At 44.9% G+C, this 11,500-nt stretch overlaps 1 protein-coding gene across 1 annotated transcript in view; it reads right to left on the bottom strand.

Annotated features, from left to right (window-relative positions):
• Positions 1–8,253: 8,253 nt before the first annotated feature.
• Positions 8,254–11,500, bottom strand: part of slc6a8 (solute carrier family 6 member 8) — a 34,410-nt gene continuing 31,163 nt past the window's right edge. The window contains exons 10-13 of the mRNA XM_080015537.1: positions 10,867–10,969; positions 10,191–10,291; positions 9,385–9,555; positions 8,254–8,545 (exon numbers count right to left, since the gene is read on the bottom strand). Of these exons, the coding sequence (XP_079871663.1) occupies positions 8,408–8,545; positions 9,385–9,555; positions 10,191–10,291; positions 10,867–10,969 (513 nt within the window). The 3' untranslated portion in view covers positions 8,254–8,407. The remainder of the gene's footprint in view (positions 8,546–9,384; positions 9,556–10,190; positions 10,292–10,866; positions 10,970–11,500) is intronic.

Consider the following 11,500-nt stretch of genomic DNA (forward strand, 5'->3'; position numbering starts at 1 on the left):
AATTTCAAAAACTTGATTTCAAATATTGTTTTTTTCAATGTTTAAAAATTCACATCCAAATAATTTTTGGATCTGAATTTTTAAATATGGAAAAAAACATTCAAAATCTAGTTTTTGAAATAAAAGTGAAAATATTTCAGTATTACAAATTCAGAATAGTCCAATATAATATAATAATACAATTAAATGGCTTTAAATATTCAAAACATTGGGGCACTTATTTGCCTCCGTAAAGGTTTGAGATCTGAGGCAGCGTTTGAAAGCCAACAGTCCCAAAATATATTGAAAAGCTCCTGGAGACCAGGGGGGGAGAAGGGGGGAGACCAGGGCGATGCATGTGTGTATGTATGTATCAGTGACAGCACCCTGGGGGGAGGAGCCCAGACCCCCACACCAACGCATCACCTCCACAGGAAACACACTTTCATGCGCATGACACCTGTAAATTTAGATGCAGCGATGTGCAGCGGCAGCAGGCGTGCACGTGGCTCTGGACATTAGATTCGTACTCTGCACACCGTCATGATGCAAACAACCACTAGCACGGGCAACGTTTCAGTCCCTGCTTTGATCGGGATGAAAACTCTGGTAATAAATGAAAATGATGGACCCACAGGATGATGACCTCCTGTGGGAAAAGGGTGATTGCATCCGAAATAATATATTTTATGGGGGAAAATTCTTTAATGTTTTTAATTTCCTACAAACTGTGTGTGTGTGTGTGTGTGTGTGTGTGTGTGTGTGTGTGTGTGTGTGTGTGTGTGTGTGTGTGTGTGTGTGTGTGTGTGTGTGTGTGGCTAAACTTAGCCCGCAGTCCATCTTCACCTCCTCTTCCTGCTGCTCTTAATATGGAGCTGTGAGGTCTGGCAGGAGGAACCGGCCTGGACCGGATCTGCACCAAGTGGCGTGAAGGGTCACACACACACACACACACACACACACACACACACACACACACACACACACACACACACACACACACACACACACACACACACACACACACACACACACACACACACACACACACACACACACACGCCATTCGTGCACTAAGGGTGTAAAGTCTCCGACTTCCAGGAAAAGTTTCTTGGTCTGATCTTTCAGCAGTGAAGACGTCACAGTAAAAGCTCTGATATGTTGTTTTGGGAAGGTATTTGGATTATTGTATTATTGATATTTCATATTTGCTTAATATTCAGTAATGTGCTCCATTCCCTGAGACATTCAGGGAATGGAGCTGTCAGTGTTTCTGAAATAACTTGGATGTTTGAATGAAGGACTATCTGAGGTATCAAGGACCATCTGAGGTATCCAGGTCTTTCTGAGGTATCGAGGACTATCTGAGGTATCGAGGACTATCTGAGGTATCGAGGACTTTCTGAGGTACGGAGGACTTTCTGAGGTACCGAGGGCTAACTGAGGTATCAAGGACTATCTGTGTTATCAAGGACTATCTGAGGTATCAAGTACTATCTGAGGTATCGAGGACTATCTGAGGTACCGAGGACAATCTGAGGTACCGAAGACAATCAGAGGTATCGAGGACGATCTGAGACTCATGCCGGGTGGGGGTCTGGTCGGCTGCGGTGGGGAGGGCCTCGCCCTTGCGTGGGGCATGGGTGGGCATGGGGGTCCCGCCGGCTCACCTGCGAGGCGGGCGGTTCGGGCAGGGTGTTGGTCGGCGCGGGGCCTGGGTCCGGGTCTGCGGTCCGTGCCTGGGACCCGGGTTCTGTGCCTGCAGCTGTGTCTTGTGCCTGCCCTTGGGTGTTGTATGTGTGCGCCCCTGGGGTGCGGGGTCTCGAGTGCACCCCAGCACCCTCGAGTGCACCCCAGCACCCTCGAGTGCACCCCAGCACCCTCCTGGCTGCATTCCTCTCCTGTCCTCCCTCATTTACTGCCATAACTTTGACAGGAAGAGGCCATGTGACCAGCTGTGGTTCCAGTTTTCCTGGACCTATTGTGACCCTAATTGTTTTTCAATACATGTCGTCCAATGTTTATGTTTTTGTGTAAATGCTGTTTGGTTCCGACAATCTGCAGTATCGAGGACTATCTGAGGTATTGCGATCTATCTGAGGTATCGAAGACTATCTGAGGTATCAAGGGCTATCTGAGGTATCAAGGACTGAGGACTATCTGAGGTATTGCGATCTATCTGAGGTATCGAAGACTATCTGAGGTATCAAGGGCTATCTGAGGTATCAAGGACTGAGGACAATCTGAGGTATTGAGGACTATCTGAGGTACCGAGGGCTATCTGCGGTATCGAAGACAATCTGAGGTATCAAGGGTTTTCTGAGGTATCGAGGACAATCTGAGGTATCAAGGACTATCTGAGGTATGCAGGACTATCCAACGTATCGAGGACTTTCTGAGGTTTAGAGGACTATCTGAGGTATCGAGGACTTTCTGAGGTATCAAGAACAATCTCAGGTTTCGAGGACTATCTGAGGTATCGAGGACTTTCTGAGGTATCAAGAACAATCTCAGGTTTCGAGGAGTATCTGAGGTATCGAGGACTTTCTGAGGTATCAAGAACAATCTGAGGTATTGAGAACAATTTCAGGTATCAAGGACTATCTGACGTATCGAGGACTATCTGACGAATTGAAGACCTTCTGAGGTATTGAGGAATATCTGAGATATTACGCCTCACGTTGACTTTTTAACCATGTCAAGTTGATAAATGTATAGAAATAGGAATGTCCATCTACATACAGCATTTATAATTACATTTATGTATAAATACAAGTACACACAGTTTAATATCTACTCGTATAAAAGTCTTCATCAAAATAAACTATTTACCACGAATAAAGCAGTCAGAGACCAGATCATCAAGTTAGTTTCATAGTTTTATTGCGGTTGTTGTACTGGTGTGAGTTTTAACACAGTAATCACAGTGAGTCGTAGCGTGAAGCCCCGCCCCCATGGAAACAGGGAATGTCAGGGGGTGGAGCTAACACACCGTAGATCAATCTAGAAAGTGTGTTAGGGTGTTAGCTTCACGTCCTGGACACCGCTAATGTCATGATGTCGCTAGTTTTTCATCTAGTTTTCCTAGTTTAACGTTATGACTGGAAGACCAAACATGGAGTCACCAACACAAGAAGTCATTTCAACATAAATTCTTTACATTTTGTCACATTATTTGTTAGTTTGGGTCAAGGATTAAAAGTTTAATTTTAATGTTTTTCAATCCCTTTAATTCCTTTCCTTTTATGTTTTACGTCCTGCTGTCAATCATCTCCTCGTTCAATCTGGAAAAGCAAAACGCACGGTTTCCTATTGGCTGTCTCTCTCAAACCTGGATCTAGCAGACGGGCAGACAGACAGACAGACAGACAGACAGACAGACAGACAGACGGACAGCCTTCTAATGTTGCATAGCTGCTTCCTTTTCTGAACTCCATTTCTTTAGTGAAAAAAATAAAAACATTAAAACCCCAAAATAAAAACACATTCGGTCTGATCAAGGAACAGTAGAAAACATGAGACGGAGCAACGCTTCCGCACTTCCACGCTTCCACATCCTAACGTTTCAAAGAGTCAACCTACATGTCGCTGGTTTAGTTGTTAAGATTCTTCCAGTTCAGAGTAAATTACAGTTTTTTGGCAGAACACCGATCTGAGAGCGAGCGAGCGCCGAGCCTCCACCTCGCGGATGACTCTGGAACTACAGCAGATATTTATTCCTGGAAGTATAAAGTAAAAAAAGGAGTTTGGTTTGTGTGTGTACAGTGTTGTGGCACTTGTTCAGATTCTTCATCTCCGCTGGATTCGTTTCCGTTTGAACAGCGTCTGGATCCCAGAGCATCACGCCGGGCGAGCGACGCGCCGGGCGAGCGACGCGCCGTTCACTGGTACCGCGCGGATCTTTGGAATGGGAGTTGATTCGTTCATTTCGGTCGGCGCTCAGGGGGTCTGCCGCTCTGGATCGGAACCAAACCCAACGAACCAAAAATCTGTCGTCACCGAGTCGTGTCTCGTTAAACGATATTTCACTTTAATCTTTCCCCATCGAGTGACGGACTGACGCGATTGGACGCCGGGCAGGAAGCGGGGCCGTTTGACCATATTTGGTCAAAGTGAGTGACATCACAGATGAGAGGGGGGTTATATTTATCCTCCAGATCTGATTGGCTGCAGCCTGGAAGCTCCTCCCACTGCATGGTGCTATTAGTACTAAATACTGTGATAGTACTGTATGTGTGTCGTACTGTGTAGTACTGTGGTGGTACGAGCAGTTAAAACGTACCCTGGGAACCAGAGCGACCTGCTGCTCTGCAGAATACATCTAGCCACCCTCCCATTCAGACAGGTTTCCACCAATCACAACCATTTATCTCATATGGGGCGGGGCTGTTACCATGACAAGTCAGAGGAGAGAAGTTGAGGCACCTTACCAAGATGGCTGCCGCTGACATGGAACAGTCAGTTGAATCCTCTATTATGACAGTATTAAACCGCTGGACGGTTTATCCAGTGCTCTGATTGGCTGTAGGTCTATCCAATGAATGCTCTGATTGGTTGTAGGTCTATCCAACTGCGCCCGTTGGTAACGCCCCTTGGAAATTGAAAATGAACGGTGAGATTCCAGACTAATACAGATTTGCAAATTAGTCTGGTGATGTCAGGTTGGTTAAAATGCTCTCGTCTGACGGGAAGTAATGCTAATAATGAGATAATAATAATTTCAATCTATAATCTGAAAATTATTTCACCTCAAATGTTTTTTGGAACGATCCTCTGAGACCCAGCGCTGTGTGCGGCTCGGAAGCAAATGACCAACCTCAGCGCCTGAGCATCGTAGCATTGTAGCATCTTAGTATCTTAGTATCTTAGCATACCAGCATCCTAGCAATCTAAAGCTTCAAGTCAACTCGTTTAAAAATATCCCAAAGAAAAAAACTCTTAAAAAAGTAAAATTCCCTTTTCTGAGTGTACGCCGACATCATCATCATCATCATCATTATCATCACTGCATCGTAGCAACCCTTCGCTAAGCTGCTAGCTGCTAACGCTCTGGTTCTGAACGTTTTTGTTTCTTTCTGAATTTGGTTTTAAATTGTGAGCAGCAATGACAATTTGATCCAATTGAAAATCTCCTGAAAACGTAAACAGTCCATTAACACGACTATATATATATAGTTATATATATAAATATATATATATGTATATGTATATGTATATGTGTATATATATATATATAACTATATATATATATATATATATATATATATATATAACTATATATATATATATATATATATATATATAGTTATATATATAAATATATATATATGTATATGTATATGTATATATATATATATATAACTATATATATATATATATATATATATATATATATATAGTTATATATATAAATATATATATATGTATATGTATATGTATATATATATATATATAACTATATATATATATATATATATATATATATATATATATATATATATATATATATATATATATTATTATTAATAACCAATCAGGCTGCTTGACAACGTGTATGGTGCCGTCACTTCCTGCAGCGGACCGAGCATTAGCGTAGCATTAACGTAGCGTTAGCCATTTTAGCGTAAACAATCAGAGTCCTCGTCACAAAAACAAACTGCATCAAATATATAACACGCAAAGATATTCAATATATAGATTTTCCATAACGTATGTATAAGCAAAATAAAACCTTCACAAAATAAATCTCTGATTCATTTTACAATATGTAAAACAAAACAAAAATTAATTTTTAATTTTATTTTTAAAAAGTGCTAGCGAGGTTATTTTACAACAATGTGCAATTGTAGTTTATTTTAGTATCATTTACATTCTAATGTTAGAATTTCCCTGTGAGCGGTTGTTAATATGTTATGAACGGTTGCTAGGAGACAGAGTGCGAGACACTCCCCCTCAAGGGGGCGGGGCTTTGGCCGGAGTCCTGGACAGGAAGTCCAGGACGAGTCGCGGTCTGCAGTTAAGACAGAGTATAAGGCGTGTTTTGGCATCTAGTAGGGTTCGCTCCCTGTCTGTCTCCCTGTCTGTCTCCCTGTCTGTCTCCCTGTCGGCCCCCATGTCAGTCTGACTGTCTGTATCACTTGAATTGAATGCCTCTTCAGACCTCACCAGTCCTAAAATGTCCTCACGTATCTTGATGCGTCCTCATGTGTGCCCTAACGTGTCCTGATGTGTCCTCATGTGTGTCCTAACGTGTCCTGATGTGTCCTCATGTGTGTCCATTGGTCGTGATGCGTCCTCATGTGTGTCCTGATGTGTCCTGATGTGTCCTCATGTGTGTCCTAACGTGTCCTGATGTGTCCTCATGTGTGTCCTAACGTGTCCTGATGCGTCCTCATGTGTGTCCTAACGTGTCCTGATGTGTCCTCATGTGTGTCCATTGGTTGTGATGCGTCCTCATGTGTGTCCTAACGTGTCCTGATGTGTCCTCATGTGTGTCCTAACGTGTCCTGATGTGTCCTCATGTGTGTCCTAACGTGTCCTGATGAGTCCTCATGTGTGTCCTAACGTGTCCTGATGTGTCCTCATGTGTGTCCTAACGTGTCCTGATGAGTCCTCATGTGTGTCCTAACGTGTCCTGATGAGTCCTCATGTGTGTCCTAACGTGTTGCACTAATGTTGCACCTGTTACACTAATGTCTCTGTGGCAATGTAGCTTGAATGTTATTCTCCCTCGCTTTGGATAAAAGCCTCTGATAAATGACTAAATGTAATGTAAATGTAATGTAATGTGTCCTGATATGTCCTCATGTGTGTCCTAACGTGTCCTGATGCGTACCTATGTGTGTCCTAACGTGTCCTGATGCGTCCTCATGTGTGTCCTAACGTGTCCTGATGTGTCCTCAAGTGTCTCCTAACCTGTCCTGATGCATCCTCATGTGTGTCCTAATGTGTCCTGATGCATCCTCATATGTGTCCTCACGTGTCCTGATTCGTCCTCATGTGTCCTAACATGTCCTGATGTGTCCTCATGTGTGTCCTAACGTATCCTGATATGTCCTCATGTGTGTCCTAACGTGTCCTGATGTGTCCTCATGTGTGTCCTAACGTGTCCTGATGCATCCTCATGTGTGTCCTAACGTGTCCTCATGTGTCCTCAAGTGTCTCCTCACGTGTCCTGATGCATCCTCATGTGTGTCCTAATGTGCCCTGATGCGTCCTCATATGTGTCCTAACATGTGATGATGCATCCTCATGTGTCCTAATGTGCCCTGATGTGACCTCATGTGTGTCCTAACATGTCCAGTTACGTCCTCATGTGTGTCTGAACATGTCCTGATTGTCCTCATGTGTCCTAACGTGTCCTGATGCGTCCTCATGTGTGTCCTAACATGTCCTGATGTGTTCTTGTCTCCAGACAGACTCTCCCTGGGGGCGTCCCAGGTCCAAGTCTCTGAGCCTTCAGTCAGAGTTGTGTGGCACCCATCTTGGTTGTACTGGAGCAGAGCATCATGGGAGACAGGAAGCAGAGGAGACAGGTTGCCATGGCAGCTTGGAGACACTCCGTTTGGCACTAGATTAAAACACAGGCCCAAAGTGCTGGCAGCACGACCCCTGAACACCCTAACAGGGGTCAGAGGTCAGAGGTCAGCTGACCTATGAGCAACCTGACAAAGGTCAGAGGTCAGCTGAACTCTGAGCGTCCTGTCAATGAGGTCGGAGGTCAGCTGACAGAGAGGTCAGAGGTCAGCTGAACTCTGAGCGTCCTGTCAATGAGGTCGGAGGTCAGCTGACAGAGAGGTCAGAGTGTTAAACGATGACGATGACGCTTCAGTTCAAGTCCAAACACCGAACTGAACTGGCCTCAGTGCCTTTGGGCCTGGGGGGGGTGTCTAGTACTCTGTCTTTAAGGGTGAACACACACACACACACACACACACACACACACACACACACACACACACACACACACACACAAGCAAACACTCTTTGACCAGTTAGTCAACATGAGTCGGACATTGTGATTGGCTGCATGAAATGGCCAATAGCAGTGATGGAGCGACGTGTGTTTGTTTGTGTGTGTGTGTGTGTGTGTGTGTGTGTGTGTGTGTGTGTGTGTGTGTGTGTGTGTGTGTGTGCGTGTGTGTGTGTGTGTGTGTGTGTGTGTGTGTGTTGCTATACTTGTGAGGTCCAAGCCTTGACAGCCTAACTCTACTCACGAGCGTCCCCTGATGGTAACTGTCTTCCAGCTGAAGCAGAAAGGTTCAACGACTGCAGTGTGTGTGTGTGTGTGTGTGTGTGTGTGTGTGTGTGTGTGTGTGTGTGTGTGTGTGTGTGTGTGTGTGTGTGTGTGTGTGTGTGTGTGTGTGTGTGTGTGTGTGTGTGTGTGTGCACAGTCCATCAGGGCTGTGATTGGCTGGTTCTCCTGGATCTACATGACGCTCTCGAAGATGATGACCTTGTTGTCCTCGGTGCCGGGGGACAGCGCCGGGGACTTGAGGTCGGCGTCGGGGACCATGTACTCCAGGTGGTGGGGGCCCCAGACCGGGCGGGTCAGCTGGGCCCAGCGCTGCAGGGGTGGAGGTATTAGAACACGGTCGGGAACTATCTGCTCAAGTAAATATCGCAAAAGCGAACGTGGTGTTTATACAGTACAACACTTGTAGAACTAGAAGTGATCAGTGGACCAGACTCCTGATCCATGGATCCATGGATCCATCTGATCAGGCTGTTATGGATCAGGTGCGACTCAGTGTCTCTGCTCCCGTCAGGGACATCACAGTGGAACCAGGATCCAAACGGTCCTGACGTCTGGGAAACCCAGTGACAGCGAAGCTGTTATTGATCATTTTGCTGGGGACCCCCTGGAAGGCTGTGGAAGGACCCCTGCGGGTCCCCGGACCCCTTGTTGAGAACCAGCTCTTTGACCCTAGCAGCACATGATGATCCTTTTCTTGCTTAATGTTTCAAACTGAAATATTGAAATTGTCTAAAATTGCAGGAATCCCTCATTTTGAGGTGTTTTTGATGACGTCAACTTGTCTCTCATTTAGTGGAATCTGTTGATTGAATAATATGTACGAACGTATCAATCAAAACACGACCAATTTAAAGCCGGGACATGTGGACACACTCTGCTACAATACACAATACACTACAAGGAGTGATGGAGTAACGGATACATGGAGTGATGGAGGTGTAGAAGCCCTGACCTCCCCGTGCCCTTGGCCCAGGCCTAGGCTCAGGGGTTCAGAGCATGGAGGTGTGGATGGGTGGGTGTTTGGGCAGATGGAGGTGTGGAAGGATGGGTGTTTGGGCAGATGGAGGTGTGGATGGATGGACAGAGTGATGGAGTAATGGAGAGGTGGAGTGAGGGAGGTGTGGGTGGAGGTGCAGAGGGGTCCTGACCTCCTTGAAGGTCCCCTTGGCCCGGAACATCTTGTAGAGCACGCTGACGGGGATGCAGAGCATGGAGGAGAGAGCCAAGCACCACCCGACCACCTCCCCCCACCAGGGGTACACATAGTCTGTGTTGTAGGTCAGAGGCTTGTAGTTCACCAGGTGGAACAGGAAGATACCCTGGAGAGAGGGGGTATGCTGTTACCAGGGTTACACTGTTACCAGGGTTACACTGTTACCAGGGTTGCGCTGTTACCAGGGTTACACTGTTACCAGGGTTACGCTGTTACCAGGCTTACACTGTTACCAGGGTTACACTGTTACCGGGGGTACACTGTTACCAGGGTGACACTGTTACCAGGGTGACACTGTTACCAGGGTGACACTGTGACCAGGGTTACAATGGTACCAGGGTTGCACCATTACCAGGGTTACACTGTAACTTGGATTACACTGTTACTAGGGTTACACTGTTACCAAGGTGACACTGTAACCAGAATAACACTGTGACAAAGGTTATAATGTTACCAGGGTTACACCATTACCAGGGTTACAATGTTACCAGGGTTACACCGTGACCAGGGTTACACTCTTACTAGGGTTACACTGTTACCAGGATGACACTGTTACCAGGGTAAGGGTGGAACTGTTATGCTGACCGACTGTAACTTAGTCAGTGTAACAGTTACAATGTTACAACGTTACATATACCATTGTAGTAATTAGAGTATTTGATTAATGCTATTTCTTGCTGTACTTGTTACAGTTGTACATGCTGTTCCAACAGTGTTTGACGGTGTTATTAGCGCTGTTACCATGCAGACGCAGGGTGTGATGCAGGACCAGCACCACTTCATCCAGGGGAAGGGACGGTAGCCGATCATACGAGCCACGTCGTCCATGAAACGATCGGCTCCTGGATCCCAACAATAACCGTTCAGAAAACAGAGAGACGCATGTGATTAGTGTATAGTGTATATAGTGTATATAGTGTATATAGTGTATAGTGTGTATAGTGTATAGTGTGTACTGTATATAGTGTGTAAAGTGTATAGTGCGTATAGTGAATATGGTGTGTATAGTTATAGAGTGTATAGTGTATATAGTTTGTATAGTGTATAGTGTGTATAGTGTATAGTGTATAGCTTATGTAGTGTGTATAGTGTATAGTGTATATAGTTTGTATAGTGTATAGTGTGTATAGTGTATAGTGTATAGTGTATAGCTTATGTAGTGTGTATAGTGTATAGTGTATGTCGTGTGTATAGTGTATATATTGTGTCTCGTGTGTAGTGTATATAGTGTGTAAAGTGTATAGTGCGTATAGTGAATATGGTGTGTATAGTTATAGAGGGTATAGTGTATATAGATTGTATAGTGTATAGTGTATAGCTTATGTAGTGTGTATAGTGTATAGTGTATGTCGTGTGTATAGTGTATATATTGTGTCTCGTGTGTAGTGTATGTAGTGTGTGTAGTGTGTGTAAGTACCGTAGACCCAGGCCACCACTATACACTCCCAGAAGGCCTGCCACAGTAAGGTCATCCCACTGGCTGAGTAGTAATCAAAGAGCTGGAAGACATACATCCCCCCCTGGATGGACAGACAGACAGACAGACAGACAGACAGACAGACAGACAGACAGACAGACAGACAGACAGACAGACAGACAGACAGACAGACAGACAGACAGATAGATAGATAGATAGATAGATAGATAGATAGACAGACAGACAGACAGACAGACAGACAGACAGACAGACAGACAGACAGACAGACAGACAGACAGACAGACAGACAGACAGACAGACAGACAGATAGATAGATAGATAGATAGATAGATAGATAGATAGATAGATAGACAGACAGACAGACAGACAGACAGACAGACAGACAGACAGACAGACAGACAGACAGACAGACAGACAGACAGATAGATAGATAGATAGATAGATAGATAGATAGATAGATAGACAGACAGACAGACAGACAGACAGACAGACAGACAGACAGACAGACAGACAGACAGACAGACATAGATAGATAGATAGATAGATAGACAGACAGACAGACAGACAGACAGACAGACAGACAGACAGACAGACAGACAGACAGACAGACAGA

This window comes from Zeus faber (genome assembly GCF_960531495.2).
Source record: "Zeus faber genome assembly, chromosome: 15".
NCBI classification, from domain to species: Eukaryota; Metazoa; Chordata; class Actinopteri; order Zeiformes; family Zeidae; genus Zeus; species Zeus faber.